Below are 16,260 nucleotides of genomic sequence, written 5' to 3'. Positions count from 1 at the left end.
GAGCCTTGGAAAAGCATAAACTCCAGGGTAGCACCCCATTCCTCTCACCCAGCTTAGCCTGTCGAGGCCCCCTATCCTATCAAATCCCTAGGACTTGGGTGGAGGCCTGGGGCAGGGACATGGCCACTCAGTGTTGGGCTGTGGATAGGAGAGCCCTCCCTGCAGTGAGGCAGGAGCCTGCCCCCCACACAGCGTCTTCCAACCCTCCTGTCCAGTTCCTGCGTCTCTCACTCACTGCTGCAGAAAGAGGAGTGGGGCTTGGAGTAGGAGGAGGCTTTCCAAGGGCCGCAAGCCATTCAGAACCTTCCCCTTCCTTGCCACAGATGTGTCTACCCCTACCTCCTGGTCCCCAGGTTGCCCCTCCCTGCTAAGCAAGCTGTGTTCCTGCACACAACTCCTCCCCTTCTCTCCTGGGATTTTTTCACTCAGGAATGTGGACCCTGGGGCATCAGGTGGTATGCAAGATGGCACCACTAGCCTGAGGACAGCTGAGGCGCATCTGCCTGAAAGATTAGTGGGGAGACACACACACACACACACACACACACACACACACACACACACACACAACTCACACGCATGCGCATACATGCTTGGGAGTAAACTGCAAAATCCGAATTATTTTTGATATAGAACATGAAAATTCAAAGAACATGTTCTTTCTTCTGCTCTAATTTTGAGACTCCTGCAAGAGGAGGTGGTTGTCCTTTGCTCTCCTGGGTTTTTTTTGTAAGACAAGGGAGAAGCTGCTGGGACCCTCCAAGTCTTCTGATCGCCCAGGTCACCCCTGCTCCCTCTCCTCCAGTCCCTGCCGTCACACTCCCTCTCATGCATAATGCTTATCAAGTGTGGCTGCATGCTGTAGGCTCCTGGGTAGCACCCATAACTCCTGCAGGGCCTGGGGGTGGAGGCAGGCTAGCCGAGTGCCCTCCTGTCGTCACCTCTCCATGGCCAGACCTGGAAAGTAACCCGTGTCCTTCGGTGCCTCCTCCTTCCCAGAACCTGAACATCCAGGTGGAGGACATCCGGATCCGAGCCATTCTCTCCGCCTACCGCAGGCGCACCCCCGTGATGGAGGGCTACGTGGAGGTGAAGGAGGGCAAGGTCTGGAAGCAGATCTGTGACAAGCACTGGACGGCCAAGAATTCCCACGTGGTCTGCGGCATGTTTGGCTTCCCTGGGGAGAGGACGTATAACACCAAAGTGTACAAGTAAGAGGCCCCACGAAGCGCGGCTTCCTGGGCTGTCACCCGCCTTGTGAAGAGTAAGCTCTTGCGGTGGGCGCTGAGCAGAGGGCCTCTGCCAGCCTGCTGTCATGGGCAAGCCTTACCTCTCAGGAACCACCACCTGTGGGAGACAGACCCCACATGAATGACAAAGGCAGAGGGAGGGGAGCTTATGACAGAGGTGAAGTGCAGGGAAAACCCACGTCTCGGTGCTGACATCCAGCTCAGTAACCAGGAGGCTGAACTAGGACAATACCCAGGCCGTACAGGGGGGCCAGGACCACATCAACTTAAGAAGAAATGTTTACTTGCCCTCAGCAAATGATTAGTCTGAGAAATATGGAACTTGCAGCAACTGTTAGGAAGTTGAGAAACTGATCAATTCGATCAGTTATACGAATCCCAATGAAATCTTACAGTGCTGTTTTGGTTTCCAGGTTAATATCTCCCCGGGGGAAAGGAGTACGTAATAATGGGATTTAGAGTAATTTCCCCTGAGGGGTGTCCAGTAAAGGGGTTTCACCCCACGATAACCTGGTGGCTATGGCATATTGGTTGGCAGTGATAATAATAATAATCTGTTTACTGAGTGCTTACCCTGTGCCAGGCTCTGTTCTTACTCACTTAACCCTCACAACACTAGAAAATAGTGTTTGATTTTAGAGTTGAGGAAACCAAATCAGAGAGGGAAGTGGCAGCTTTCAGATCCAAACACAGGCTTCCAGCTAAGGGATCCACACTCCTACAGAGTGTAGACTCACAACTCTTTCCTTTTGTTACTGATGTTCAGGTTCTTGGGTTCCCCAACACAGAAATAGAGAGGAAACCCCAGAAAAATGTTCAGGCTGATTTTATTAAGCTTATGCTCGCACACAAAGGAGACAGCACACGGGAACGGAAGATCCTCCCAACTGATGCGAGGACTGGCTCTGCTTGGCTGCTTTTATGAGCTGGGGACAAAGTCTTGTGGAAAGGGTGGGTTTTTGAAAACAGAAGGCTTTTTGAAAGTGGCGGGCTTTCTCAGCCTGTTACGTTGCCTGGTAACCACGTTCACGCCTGCGCCTTTGGGCAAGATGGCGGACTGCTCATTATCGCCACCCCGAGAAGGTCATATAGCGGACAAACCTTGATCAACTGCACATGCAGAATAGTGGTTTTGACATCTGTATGGAAGTAAACAGTTGGAAGGGAAATGAAATCAGCTACTTGTGCATTTTTGCGTAGGGAGTGATACAGTGGTGGCATTCCTTGGGCCCTGGACCCAAGTCTCTGTGCTGTCTCACTTTTAAGGCAGAGGAAGTCAGGAGACCTGGGATCTAGCCCCAGCCATCCCTCCAGATCCCTGGGGTTAGAGCAGCCTGCAGGTCCATGGGCTTGGCGTGGCCACCTTGGGTTAGAGCCCTCAGCCCACCACGCGGCTCAGTGCTCCTGGCTGTGCTGCTCAGCTGGGAGGGTTCACTACGCCCCACCCCAACCTGGGGCGGATCCGAGTGGTGAATCCCACCCCAGCCACCCTTGGACATGGCCTGGACCTTCCTATCTACAGCAGGGGTCCTGGTCCTCTGAATACTTTGGAGAACTCCTGCCAGCTGGCCAGCTCCTTTCCTAGGGACACTTTCTCAGTTTTTCCTACCAGTTGTAGCCAAGAAAAGTAACCCCCCTCACACGCACACACTCCTGACAGGTTCCCACCTGACTTTCCCACAGTACCCCAGCCTGGTAGCTGGTCTGAGTCCAGTTCTAGGCCTGGGAAGGCTGCCATCAGCCCTGCCTGGGACAGGATGGGGTGCCTGAGGCCAGGAAGTATGTGATTGTTCAGAAGGCATCTGAAAGCCATCTCCCCTTTTTCCTGATTTTGAGGAGGAATCTCAGATCTATTTTGGCCACTGGGCCCCAGGCAATCTGCTCACATGCTGGGTTTGAAACCACCCTCCCTGCTCCTCCCACCTCCCAAATCTGTAGTGTTTTTTGGTGTTTTTTTCAAAAGAGGGTAGGGAAAAAAAAAAAACAATGGGTAGGAAAAGGCTTCAAAGGCTGGGAGCATGCACAAGGCTGGGTGGTGTTCTCAACCAAGGGCATTGGAAACCAGCTGCTGCTCCCAACCTCTAGCTGGAGATGGAATGGAGGGGCAGGAGGGTGGGGCAAAACCTTCCCGGCTGTCTCTACCACTTAGTGTTAATTTCTGGGGCTCACAGTTGGGCGCCAAAAGAGAAGGGTGTACTGGGAAGGGTTTTCTGTGCCGTGGTGTTACTGGTAGGGTCTGAGATGGCAGCTGGCTAGAGGAAGCTGTTAGCAACGAGCAAGGACTCCCAGGGGTCAGCCTCAGAGGTCACCTGGTCCAAGCTGGCTTCAGTATGCATGACGGGAAACTCGGGCCTGAAGGGCAGTGGAGTTGGAGGTCACAGAGCCCGCTCCTGCCAGAACCTGCAGGGCTACTCTAGGGAGAACTCTCCACACTGCTGCCTCTTCCTTCAGACCTGTTCCACCATGGCCACTCAGCCCAGGCCACCAGCATAAGGCTTGGTTAGTCTGAGACCTGGGGCAGGGCTGGCCTGGGAATGGCATGTCTGTGAGCCCTGCTCAGAATTTGACCAAAACAGAAGCCTGGGAGCTGGAGAGAGGGTCACATCCTGCATGGCTCCTGAATCCCTGGCTTCCAGAACATCTTTCCCCATCTCCCGTTTACCCTTCCCACAGCCTGTCCCTGCAGTTGCTGGCATCACCTCCCTGAGGCAGGGGAGGTGGCCTCCAAGGGAGACCCTTCTCTGTCTGAAGAAAATAGTTTTCAAAGTAATTCTCCCCCTGGGATGGGGTTAGTAATGTCCATGCATCCTCCATGCCCCTTAAGAAATTTTACAATCTTGGGAATTCTTCCACCCCGGCTCCCTCTGTTAGCCTGCAGGTCTGGTGGCCACTCAGAGGCCTCAGAGTAACCCCTAAGGCTGGACTGCAGTCCTTCCTCAGAGTCTCTGCTAGCTACCCCCTCCCCCAAATCAGAGGAGTCCAGTGGTTTACCCATGTGTCCCCAGAGGTCCCTGCTTGAGTGGAGTCTGGGACTCTCCAGTGTGGGCTGCTTTGCTATGAGCTAACTTCTACGCTGGGCTAGGGAGCTGGGCATATACCTTGAAGCCAATGAAGCTGAAAGCCTCAGGGCCCATCCCTGGGGCAGCAGCATTTCATATTGTAGTCTTTTTTTCTTCTTAAAGCAGGATCCCACTATTGATATTGATTTACTGACACAAGCTTATTAAGCAGGGATTCTGCACCTAGTGTTGCATCTTGAGAGTTCAGAAGGGTTCTGGTTGGTTGATTGGTTGGTTGGTTGTCTGGAACATGGACCAAAAAGCCATGAGTAAAATGGAAATGCCAGCCTCCTTTGGTTTCATGTAGAGGAAGGGATTCAAAGGCTTAGGGAGACTGGAAGGTTAGAATGGATTTGTCATTTGAGACTTACCATGTCTCCCCGAAAATAAGACCTAGCCGGACAATCAGCTCTAATGCTTCTTTTGTAGCAAAAATTAATATAAGACCCTGTCTTATTTTACTATAAGACTGGGAATATAATATAATTAATATAATATAATATAATATAATATAATATAATATAATATAATATAATATAATATAATACCGGGTCTTATTTTACTATAATGTAAGACTGGGTCTTTATAATATAATATAATGTAATGTAATGTAATATAATATAATTAATATAATATAATACCAGGTCTTATATAATAGAAAATTGGTCTTATTTTACTATAAGATCTGGTCTATATAATATAATAAAATATAATACTGGCTCTTATATTAATTTTTGCTCCAAAAGACGCATTAGAGCTGATTGTCTGGCTAGATCTTATTTTTTGGGAAACACGGTACTCACTAACCCTGAGAGGGTCCAGAGGACACACCTTTCACCACAACTGAGGACTAACTCTGTCAGGAAAGTCTCAGAATCCTTCCTGAGCTCTGTGATCGCTCTTCTCTGTAGGCCAGACCTCACAGTCGGACTGTAGTTGCTGAGTTAGGAAGCCTAAATCAAGCACCCAGATGATCCTGAACTGGCAGCAGCCCAGTGGCAGCCCTTAACGGCCCAAGACAAGGTGGGCATGGTTACGGAATGGAGAGCACCGTCAAAGCATCAAAGCAGCCGTCCGAATAGTCTAACCTGTGCAGAAGTACTGCATTGGCTAGTTAAATATGGTGTTCCTAGAAGAGCAGTACAGTCATGCACTGCTTAACGAGGGGGATACGTTCAGAGAAATGTGTCAGTGCGTGATTTCTTTGTTGTGTGAACGTCAGAGTGCACTCCCATGAACCTAGATGGTATAGCCCACTCTACAGCTAGGCTATGTGGTACTGCCACCGGCACACACGCAGTTCATCGTTGACTGAAAGGTCGTTCTGTGGCGCATGACTATAGAGAGGAAGCCTAATAATTCTTACGTGTTCTGTAGAAGAAAACTTCTAGGTCAAGTGAACAAGAGTCTAACCTGAATCATAAAAACAGAAAGTCATGGCCCTCAATCAATTCCCAGACTTGAGCCAGTTTACAGACCCAGAACCCATCAAATGAAGAGGAGGCTGGGTCCCCTTGAGGAAGGACCCCAGTTTACTGCTAAAATTTTATACTGTTGATCTTTCTTCCAGCCTTCCCCAAGTGGACATAGGACCTTTTACCAGGATAACTGTACATTGGGAAAGAGGAAAGAATCAGAACTTTGGGGGACTACTGGACACTGGCTATGAACTAACAACATTGATTCAGGAGACCTCAGTGTCGCTGTGTCAGACCACTCAGTGTAGCGGCTTCTGGAAGTTAGACAGTTAGTGCAGTTTTAGCTCAGGTCCGTCTCACAGTAGCCCAGTGGGTCCCAGGAACCATCCCATGTAATTTCCCTACTTCTGGAATGACTAATTCGAACAGACATACTCAGCAGCTGACAGAATCCCTGCAAAATCTGGCTTCCTCTTGGCTCAGGGAGAGCTAGCAGGACTTTTTATTTTTAGTTGAATCAGTCCAGCCCAATGTTCTTCCTGCTACTCAGCCATGGGCCTGGACACCTCTGTCTCAAGCAGGCTTCCCACTCGGCCAATGGTTTTCCCATAACTTCAGCCCCTCTCCAATTACCGAGGTCTAGAGTGGGCTGTTCATCCATCCTCCCCAGCATCTGCATCCTCTGGGGTCTGTCCAGAGTGAATCATGGGGGAGAGGTGAGTGCTGCATGGTGGGAGCCTGTGGAGGGTCAGGACGCATTCCTGAGAGCTGATGTAAGACGGAGGCAGGGCCACCTGGGGAAGGCCTGAGTGTTTGCTGTGAGTGCTTCGCTCTATATTAAGAGATCAGTACATGTGTTCCTGGAAGAGGGCGGTGTTCTCTGAAAGCGAAGAGCAAAAGGATTCTCCAAGCCAGTGAGAGCTGACCAATCCTTGCAGCTGATACCCCCAAGGGTGTTCTCTCTCCTGGTGTGGGATGTCGTGGGGAACAAGTTGGAGCTTGTGCTTCCAAGTGCAGGGGCTTCCAGGAAGTGGGGAGGGACAGTGGTTCTTGGAATTATTAGTATTCCTCCACTCTGGGCTGCAGCTCTGCTGAGCACGTATCTTGAATTTCCCAGGAGAGTCCTTTTTTTCAGGGATTCTGTGTCATTGTGCCCCCACGTGCATTAGAATTGTTTCAAGTCTCAATTTTTGGTTAAGGACAGATATTGGTGGTGTCTGTAGGGCTTTTCCTTCCTCTGTTTCTATATCCCATTCACTTCGAGACAAAGCAGAAACTTCCAGACCTGCCGGACCCACAGAACAGAACCTCGCTTCTGCCCCTTCCAGGGGCCAGACTGCCCTGGGAGGCGCTGTCTGGCTCTCTTGGGCATCTCACTGGGATCTGTGAAGCTGAGACAAGCACACAGACCAGACCTCAAAGAGCTGAGATAGCAAGAGAGGACAGGGTGTCCTCTCTGCTGTCCGCCTTCACAAAACCCACCATCACTCAAAACCCAGTTCAAACCCTACTCTTTCCTGAAGTCCTCCCTCGTCACTGCAGCCACAGGGATCTCTCCCTTCTGTTATCTCTTCTCTTTTTCCTTTATCCAATACAGTATTTATTTTATAAACACTTATGTAGCCCTTCCTGTGTGCTGGGCACGGCGGTAAGTGCTTTATGAGTATTAACTCATTTAATTTTCCTAACAGTCTTATCAAGTAGAGCCTATTGCTACTGCTAACTTGGAGGTGGGGCAACTGAAGCACAGCAAGCTTTCTCTTAGCCATTTCATGACTCATTGGTTTGGTTATTTTAGAAAAAACTTTGACTCGCCTTGATCCATATTTGGCCTTCCAAAAAAAGGATAGGTGATACAGGCTAAGAGCTTCCCTAGGACATGGTGTGGTGACAACCTCAGCCTCACTGCTTCCTGGGTGAAGATTTGATAAGGTCTGTGGCTGAGTTTCATCACCATTATAATTTCCATTACCAAGAAATTATACTTTGATTCGGCAGACGAGGTCATTTTAGACTGTTCTCATTAGATTTATACCTGTGATCTTGTATATCATTGGGAGAGAGTTTAGCTATCAAGCTATGATGCTCATTGACAAAGGGGAATAAAGGCAGGGAATGACAACAGATGTTGAAATTATCTGGAGAGTTTAGGTGACCAATCACCGTGGTCAGGACTGAAGGCTTTCCTAGGACCAAGGGTATTTATAGGCTTTAGTATTATCTCATCATGCTTAGTTCCTTATCTCCTAGAATGTAAGCTGCCTGGTGGCAGGAGGTCACGTCCCCCTTCCAGATCCTGCCCAGCACATGACCCAACATGAGTGGGGCGTTCAGTGGGTGTTTGTGGGTGCTCTGTGCAGACCCCCATCTGTGAAGCATGCCCGAGCTCCAAGAGCAGGGACCATGGCCACCCGTTTCCTCCACAAGATCCCAAGCAGCCAGCACAGTGACTGGCCCAGGGCAGGTGCCCAACGTCTAGTTGTGGAAGGACTGAGGGGTGGATGCTATGACACTCCGGTCACCTGCCCCCTCCCGCACTCTGCAGAATGTTTGCCGCCCGGAAGAAGCAGCGCTACTGGCGGTTCTCCATGGACTGCACGGGCACGGAAGCCCACATCTCCAGCTGCAAGCTGGGCCCACAGGTGTCGCGGGACCCCGTCAAGAATGTTACCTGTGAGAATGGGCTGCCAGCTGTGGTGAGTTGTGTGCCTGGCCAGGTCTTCAGCCCTGATGGACCCTCAAGATTCCGGAAAGCCTACAAGCCAGAGGTGAGGATGGAACAAGAGTCTGGCCACTTGGCACCTAGGGTCGGGTGGTGGTGGTTAAGGGAGCAGAGACCTCCAGGAGAAAGTGAGGAGAGCCGGCCCCAACTCAGGCCTCTTTTCTAGGGGGCAGGAAGGTGTAGAAACCTGTCAGGGCCAGCCTCACCAGTAGATGCCACATCTAGGGTGTGACAAGCAGCTGGGACCCTGCCCCAATTCATTCACACCCCCACCTGTCCTTCCACCACTGCTGCTCCACTCTGAGACCAGAGTCCCCTCTGTGGAGGACATTCACTGTCTGCTGGCATGAAATGGGGGTGAGGGACATCTTGTGCTTCTCCACAAATCTCAGAGGACAGAAGCGTTCTGTAGCTTTGGGAAACGTGGTACAAGTCTCAGAAGCACATGAACTCAGCTACCAAGATTTATTCTTCAGCAGAAAGGATAAAAATGTTAAAAAGCTTTCACCAAGAAAAAGTGAACACCTGCCATTACCATGCCTATGTCATCTGTTCCCATTAGTCACCTTACCTGTGTGTGCTCCAGCCCCTGTGAGTGTGTACCTGTGTGAGTGTAGGCAGGACATGCAGTGCACATCAGCTCACATAAACTAACTCCCCCTTTTCAACAGACTGATTTCTTAGGACAAGCGAGCTATCCCAACCATGGCAGGCTTGACGCAGCCTCTGAAAAGGTGAAAGGAAAGCCTTGAAAATTATGAAGAGGCTTTCCTTTTTCCCACCCTGCTTTTTTTCATAGATCCACCAAAGGGTCTCTGAGATTTGCATGTTCTGGAAACTGCTGACATGGGGCCGGTGGGTGGGAATAGCACATAGAAGAGGGGAGGGAAGGGTAGGAAAAAGCGTTGATCATTTATTAGGGAATGATTCCTGTGCCAGATAAAACCTCGGAACTTAGTAATCAGTCAGCTGGGCGCAGGGGTGAGTTCCAAGTCAGCTCTAACCATAGCAGGGGGAAGAGGAGGGGGAAAGGTCGTGATGGGGGCAGATGGTATGTCCAGGCCGTGGGATGGGAGGAGCAGCCCCTCCCCAAACCTGGCGGGATTTGTTGGCCGAGGCAGCCTCAGTCTGTGTCTCCTTTCCCCTCTCCCTGCCTGCCCTCTCCTCTTGCCCCTCTGCCCTCTCCACCCCTCCCCACCTACATCAATGACCGGCTCTTGGAACAGGGGTACTTTCCCAATACTCATCCATTGGGAAAGGGAAACAAGGGTAGGAGCCAGATAAACCACATCGGGGGCCTTTCCCAGGCAAGGGGTAGTGTATTTGGACAAAAGAAGCCGTAAATGAAAGGAGGGAAATGAGTGCTGCAGCCTGCTCACCAACCACAGCGTGTGGGATCTGGAGGGACTTCCTGGCACGTTCAGCAGCAGCCGGCCCTGCCCCCTCAGTCCCCACAGGGTCCTCCAACGTGCACAGACCTGCCCACGTATCACGTGTGTGCAGCCCGATGACACACGCACCCCTGGATGGTGGCAGAGCCCCCAGCTGCCCCACCACACCTTTACTTGGCCCCCTGCCATGCGATTTGACCGCCATATCCTTTCTATGGCCTCAGCCTGAGCCTCTGAGCTTTCTTCATGTATCACCCAGAATACCAGGTCCTACCGTTTGGAAATTCTTCTTACTGTGTGGTTTAAAGCAAACGAATCAAGTTCATACCAAACCAATTTTTTTTAAAAAGAGCAAGAGAACCTTACATCACATTTTCCCTTGGTTTCTTTTTTTTTCCCTCCAGGGCCAAATGACTCTTGCCTGGCCACTACAGGCTGCGGCGAGGTTATGGGCACTTTGCCTCCATGAAGCTTGGGTCATGGATGGTCTGTTCCATGGGATGGGGGCCCTGGCATCCAGCTAGACAGCGTGGGAAGGGAGGTGGGAGAACGGAGGGGTCACAGTCTCCAGCAAACGGGCTGGAGCCAGCAATTTTACTTGTTTTGTTTTCTTTAGCTAGAATCAAGATCCCTGAAGTCAGGGGGTGTTTGGCACCTGCCCCAGTCCCTCTTCTTCTCCCCATAGTGCCAGGGTTAGCGCAGTCCCTGAGGCCTGTAAAACTGGGTACTGTGACAGCACCCACCCTGCCATGGTAACCACGAGGCACAGTTGGTGGAGAGAGAGCTGTGGCCAAGTGGGAACCTCAGCTGGAGGACGGAGGCACAGGGTCTCGTTTGATCCCTTGCCCCTCAAAGTGGCTGGTACATGTGAATGTCTGAAAAACACCACCTCCAACCAGGCCTGCTTTGGCCAGGCCCTGGTGGGGGGCAGGACAGTGAAGGGGGTTCCAGGCTGAGGACTACACAGGTCAGATTAGAACACTGACTGGTGTGATCCAACACAGGTAGAATAGCTGCACAGTCACACCTGACTCCCTCTGCGCTGAATCAAATGAGGGTCAGCAGTAACTCAGAGCCTTGATGCCTTCTGTGTCTCCCACCCCAACACACACCGCACAGGTGCACATACACACACACACACACACACACACACACACACACACACACACGCACACACGCACACACGCCATGCATGCATGCACAGAGACTGTTGCAAACCCGGGTATGTGGGCAGATAGAGTCAAGTGACCCGGCTCCCATCTTGTAAGATGTGGGGTTAAGGTGCTGGTGGAAGGTGGGTCTTACACCTGTGCAGTTAAATAGACCCCATAGGTGATAAGGCTTCCAGGCTGTCAGTGAGCACTTGGGGTATTTAAACTGTAACTGCCTATCCTGTCTGCATATCTGGTGGGGCTGCATCTTCTGAAGATGGGGCCGATTTGGACTTGGAGTAGAGTGAGGGGTAGCAGGAGCAGAGAGGTGGCCAGGCAGGTGCCCAGCTCCAGGGCAGTGTGAGGCTTCCCTGTCCCCTTGCAGCGTCCGTTCTCTAAGTCATAGCCTTCCCCGTGAGCCCCCACTCTCCTGCCTCTCACCGGCGTACAGAGCTGGATCCTTGCAGTGCAGTCTGTTTAGTGCCCTGGAGTCCCTGCAGGGCTAGTGTACAGCACTCTGTTATCAGCCAGGTAGAATGACAGTCCATCTGGAATCTGTAGACTTGGGGTGGGAGGATAGGAGCTTCTTTCTGTAGCTCAAAAGCTTGAGGTTCTTGGTGAGGGGTGGAGGGAAGTGCTCATGGTAGGTCTTTGAGCCAGGCCTGGGTTGGGGTGACAAGCTAGTGAGGGTCCCAGTGGGCTTTCCAGTTGTCCAGGACTAAAGCTCCATGAGAGGCTGCCAAGGGAGCTTGCAGTAGAGCTGACCATGCAGAGTGAGTGTCCCCTGCCTCCCCCCGCCCACCCACCCACACACAAATCTGCTATAGTTTCAGTTGCTGGCCTGGCTGCCTAGGCTTGGAGCGGGGGTGGTTGGGCAGGGAGGGGAGTGGACAATGAATGCCCGCTGAACGTGCATCAGCTTCTGCGCTCAGCAGGACCGTGTGTTTCTTCAGCAACCCCTGGTGCGGTTAAGAGGCGGTGCCAACGTCGGAGAGGGTCGCGTGGAAGTGCTCAAGAACGGAGAATGGGGCACCATCTGCGACGACAAGTGGGACCTGGTGTCTGCCAGCGTGGTCTGCAGAGAGCTGGGCTTTGGGAGTGCCAAAGAGGCCATCACTGGCTCCCAGCTGGGGCAAGGTAAGGCATGGCGAGGACTCCTATGGCCTCTCTTCACGGAGAGCATGGTGTGGGAGCCCAGCCCAGCTGGCTGGTCTGCTGCTTTCCAGGCTCTTCTTGCTTCTTCTCCTGCCTCCAGCAACTGCTGCTGTTAGAGAATCCCAGGCCTCGCCCCGGGGAAGTCAGAGTTGGAAGGGCCGTAGGGAAGAGAGTCCCCTGACGTGGATTTGCAAGCTAAGGCCCAGAGAAGGGACTAAGTGACCAAGATGAGACTACATATGGGCAGCCAATGAATACTTTAACGGAGGTCTCCCACCCTCTAACCCAGGCCTCCCACTGCCCCACAGAGAAACTGGGAATCTCAGGACCCTCCCTGAGGAGAGGACCTCAGGATTCGTCAGGCTATGGACCACCCTGGGCACAAAGAATCCTAAATGTCCTCTGACTTTTCCATTCTGGCACAGCCCTGAAAACATTCTCTCCATGCCACCAGAGATTGGGAACAGTATGCCCCTCTCTCTCTAAATGTCATGAGACCCTAAGGAGAAGGGGCCTGGTTTTTATTAAGTGTCCAGAAAAAAAATCTCCCATTTGAGCAAAGAATAAAATATAGGAGGCTTTCGAGCGGGTCAGTCCATTGAGAGCAATGTTGTGAATGTGACATGACAAGACAACGGACAGTGTGTCCTCTCCCACTGAGCCCGTGAAGACCCCTGACCCATGCAAGCCTTGGTCCTTCAGAAGGAGGAGCTTCTCCCAGACTCAGCAGCACAGTGAGTGCCCAGCCTGCTCCTGGAGAACTGTGGGCTGAGCAAGGGAAATCAGTCCTCTCCTGGAATCTTTTCAGTGTTGACCGGCAGGGGGGCTGCCATGGCTGGGAGGGATTGTGGAGGAGGGACAGTGGGTTGCGGATGAGGGGTAGGGTGTCCTCGCCTGTGGAGAGGAGATGTTTCCATGCTGTCAGACCTAGGGCCATTGCCCACAGAAAGGAATGTGGTGAGGTCACAGATCACCACAGATAGTCATACCCCAGTGGGCTGGAGAGAGAGTCCTGGAATCCGACGGCACTGCTGGAGGGGAGCTTAGGTCATCTAGTCCTGAGATAAGGAATTTGAGGCTTTGGAGAACAAGCCTGAGGTCACCCCAATAGTAGAGAAAGCCCGAAAGCCCAGCCTTCTGACTCAGCTTTGGGCTTCTCCCTCTACACCCACCTTCGTCCAGTCCTGCTCACATTCGGAATACCTCCCTACCTCCATTTTCTAGTCCCTGCAAGAGTCCTGGGTGTTCACCAAAGTTTGGGATCTAGACTGGACTTGAACACGCAGCTGGCCACCTGGCAGCCTTTTAGGGCCCAGGACCATCCTCCTTCCCCTTTGTCATGGTGAGCAACGCTGGCTTCCCTTAGATCTCATAGATTCCCACAGGCTGTTTTCCTGATTGGCTGATGTGATGGTCTGTGCTCTCCCAAGGCCCACAGGAAGGACACCACTCATTCTGAGGAATAAACAAGCACTGGATGACATAAACATTCCATGTCTCCTGGGTGTGTGTTCTTTGACCTAATTATTTCACTGCCCAGAGCAGCTAAAGTTTTCTGACTTTTCCAAGCCTGCAGAACTCTGGCCAAAAGAGACGCTGGGCATGTTCAATGCTGCCCCTGAAAGAACCAATGGATTATTTATTATCTGTTGCCATGCCAAGCAGGGTCAACACCACTGGGCAGAAAGGGAGAAGGCCACATTCAATGTCAAGTCACAGAGCAGACGATTCAGTCCCTCAGTCCTGGATCTGGCTGGTGAACCAAGGGACCACACCCGTATCAAGGGCAATGAGCGGGCAAGGACTGAGAGTTGGGCCATTTGAGTCCCAGTCCTGGTCTTGCCACCTACTTGCACGGTGACCTTGAGCGACCTTCTGGGCCTCAGAGTCTTTACTGGATTCATGATGTGTGAGATGCTGTCTGGCTCCAGCCTCCTGTGATTCTCTGAAACCTGTTCTTTTCACCTGGATGGATGTCAGCTCAGAGTCAGGCCCTGTGCTTTTTGCTGTGGAACCTCTGCATACATCTAAACTCCAGCTATCTGTTTATGCATCCACCAATGCCCATGACTGAGCACTGCATGATGGGAGGGCCCATGTCCTTAGTGCTGAGTCTGTGTCCAGTTCATAGTGCTCCGGGGATATTCATTTTATGAATGAATGAATGAATGAGTTCCAGTTGCGTATGTAGGGTCAGCTGAACACTTGGTAAAGAAATTACAACTCTCTAACCCTGCATTGTCCAATTGAAACATCATGGAAGCTACATATATAATTTAAAATTTTTTAGTAGCAAAGAGAGGAGAGAGAGAGAGAGAGAGAGAGAGAGAGAGAGAGAGAGAGAGAGAGAGAGAAACAGGTATAATTAATTTTAGTAATACATTGTCTTTACTTGGTACATCCAAAACATTATGATTTCAATATTGCCATTTTGTGTACTAACTCTGAAATTCAGGAGGTGTTTTACACTTGCAGCACATCTCAGTCTGGACTGGCCACATGCAAGGGCTCATTGTGGCCAGTGGCTGCTGTATTGGACAGAGCAGCTCTAGAGCTGTGGCCTTAAAACCCTTTTGCCTGCAATCTCCAATCAGAAATACACATGACAGTGCATGCCGTGCATACAGAGCTGAAACGAAACTTCATGCTAACCTTACCACATGCAGAATACTATGCTATGTCCTATTCTATTCGCTGGGCTCTTAAAAGTCTGACTGACACCTGCACAGCTGATTGTGGGTCCAGAGTGCACACCATTGCTCCAAGAAGTTAGGTGTGGCTTTTCTCCAGCATCCTGCTCCTGACCCAGGCCTGTGGTCACCCAGGCCAGGGTTTGTACATGAGGGAAGAGCAAGGTCAGGGTAGAGGTGGGGAAGCCATCATGAGGAAGAGCAATTCAGGGGACAGTCCAGAACCCAGCAGAAGGGAAAAGCTGCGGGATAGGACACAGGTCAAACCCAGGTCAACAAAAGAAGCCAGGAGCCAGCTTACCTCACTGGGTATGCAATAGCTGGACACCCAGGCCATTGTCCTTCAGTGGCACCTCCTGCCCTACCTGACCCACCGCACAACTGGGTGGTGCAGGAAGGAGGATGAGAAACACTGGTTTTCCCATCTCTGTGCTCTGCCCGGGTACACCATGAATGTGCATGCCTCAGGAAAGCAGGCCTTGCCCTCTAGGGCCTCATCCCCCAATGTCTGAAATTGCCACATAAGTTTACGTAAGTTAGGCCAGAAGGAGACTCAATTGTTGGAGTCCAACACTGTCAGTGAGCCATTTGTGTTAAGCTCTTCTGCTAACCTTTCCTCTCCTGTCCAGTCCTATGGTCTAACAATCCACAAACACTCAATGAGTACTGTTTGGGCTAGATGGTGGAATTCATTTATTCCACAATCATTTATAGTAATGAATGGTCTGCTCTCCAGGAGCTCACCTCAAGTGGAGAAAATAAGTTATAACCCAAATCAAAGATAACTTACACTAACAAATAGGTGATGATAATAAGAAATTATGCTGATAATAATACTTACCATTTACTGAGTCACTAGTGACCTGACATACTGTGTCTCATTCATTTCTCGTAATCCCAACCCAGCAAGATAGATATTATTGCCTTTTACAGATGAGGAAAGGAGAGCTCAGAAAGGTTCCATCACTGTGTCACAAGGAGACACAGACTGAATCCCATATTAAGCTGATGCCCAGCTCATTGCCTCTTGAGTGAGAGGCGTAAAAGTAAATGCTACAGACATTTAGACGAGAGTGAGGTCATTTCAAACTGAGCCATGGAGGAGAAGAGGATTGAGGTGTTCCTTCAAGGCAGACTTCTACTGAGATAGGCAAAAAGGCGAAGGATTTCCAGGAGTCAGGGGGCAGAGGAAGCCGCCCTAAGTTCAGGAGGACATAGCATTTCTGAACACTCAGCTCTTTCCCAGAGCAAACTCAGCTCTTTCCCAACATAGGCTCTCCTGAATAAGCTTTAAAAACTTAGCAAGATATTCTCTGGGGTCAGACTGTCTAATCTGAATCCTGGTTCTTCCATTGGGCCAGTTACTTCATCTTTGGTCTCCAGTTTCCTCATTTTGTTGGGTTCTCGTGGTGATTAAATGAGTT

The 16,260-nt window shown here is 50.9% G+C and overlaps 1 protein-coding gene across 3 annotated transcripts in view; it reads left to right on the top strand.

The window, feature by feature from the left end:
* LOXL2 (lysyl oxidase like 2) overlaps window positions 1-16,260 on the top strand; it is a 92,400-nt gene that overhangs the window by 47,976 nt on the left and 28,164 nt on the right. The window contains exons 4-6 of one of the 3 annotated variants that reach the window (XM_019714737.3): window positions 1,000-1,211; window positions 8,273-8,495; window positions 11,945-12,128. In XM_019714737.3, coding sequence (XP_019570296.2) covers window positions 1,000-1,211; window positions 8,273-8,495; window positions 11,945-12,128 — 619 coding nt within the window. Of the gene's footprint in view, window positions 1-999; window positions 1,212-8,272; window positions 8,496-11,923; window positions 12,129-16,260 lie in introns of all 3 variants that reach the window. The other 2 variants (XM_019714728.3, XM_019714719.3) reach the window with 2 other exon arrangements.

The sequence above is a fragment of the Rhinolophus sinicus genome, chromosome 15 (assembly GCF_057876585.1).
Source record: "Rhinolophus sinicus isolate RSI-liver-muscle chromosome 15, RSI-T2T, whole genome shotgun sequence".
Taxonomy (NCBI): domain Eukaryota; kingdom Metazoa; phylum Chordata; class Mammalia; order Chiroptera; family Rhinolophidae; genus Rhinolophus; species Rhinolophus sinicus.
Note: the sequence above shows the minus strand (reverse complement) of the source record. Positions and strands in the feature narration are given on the sequence as shown.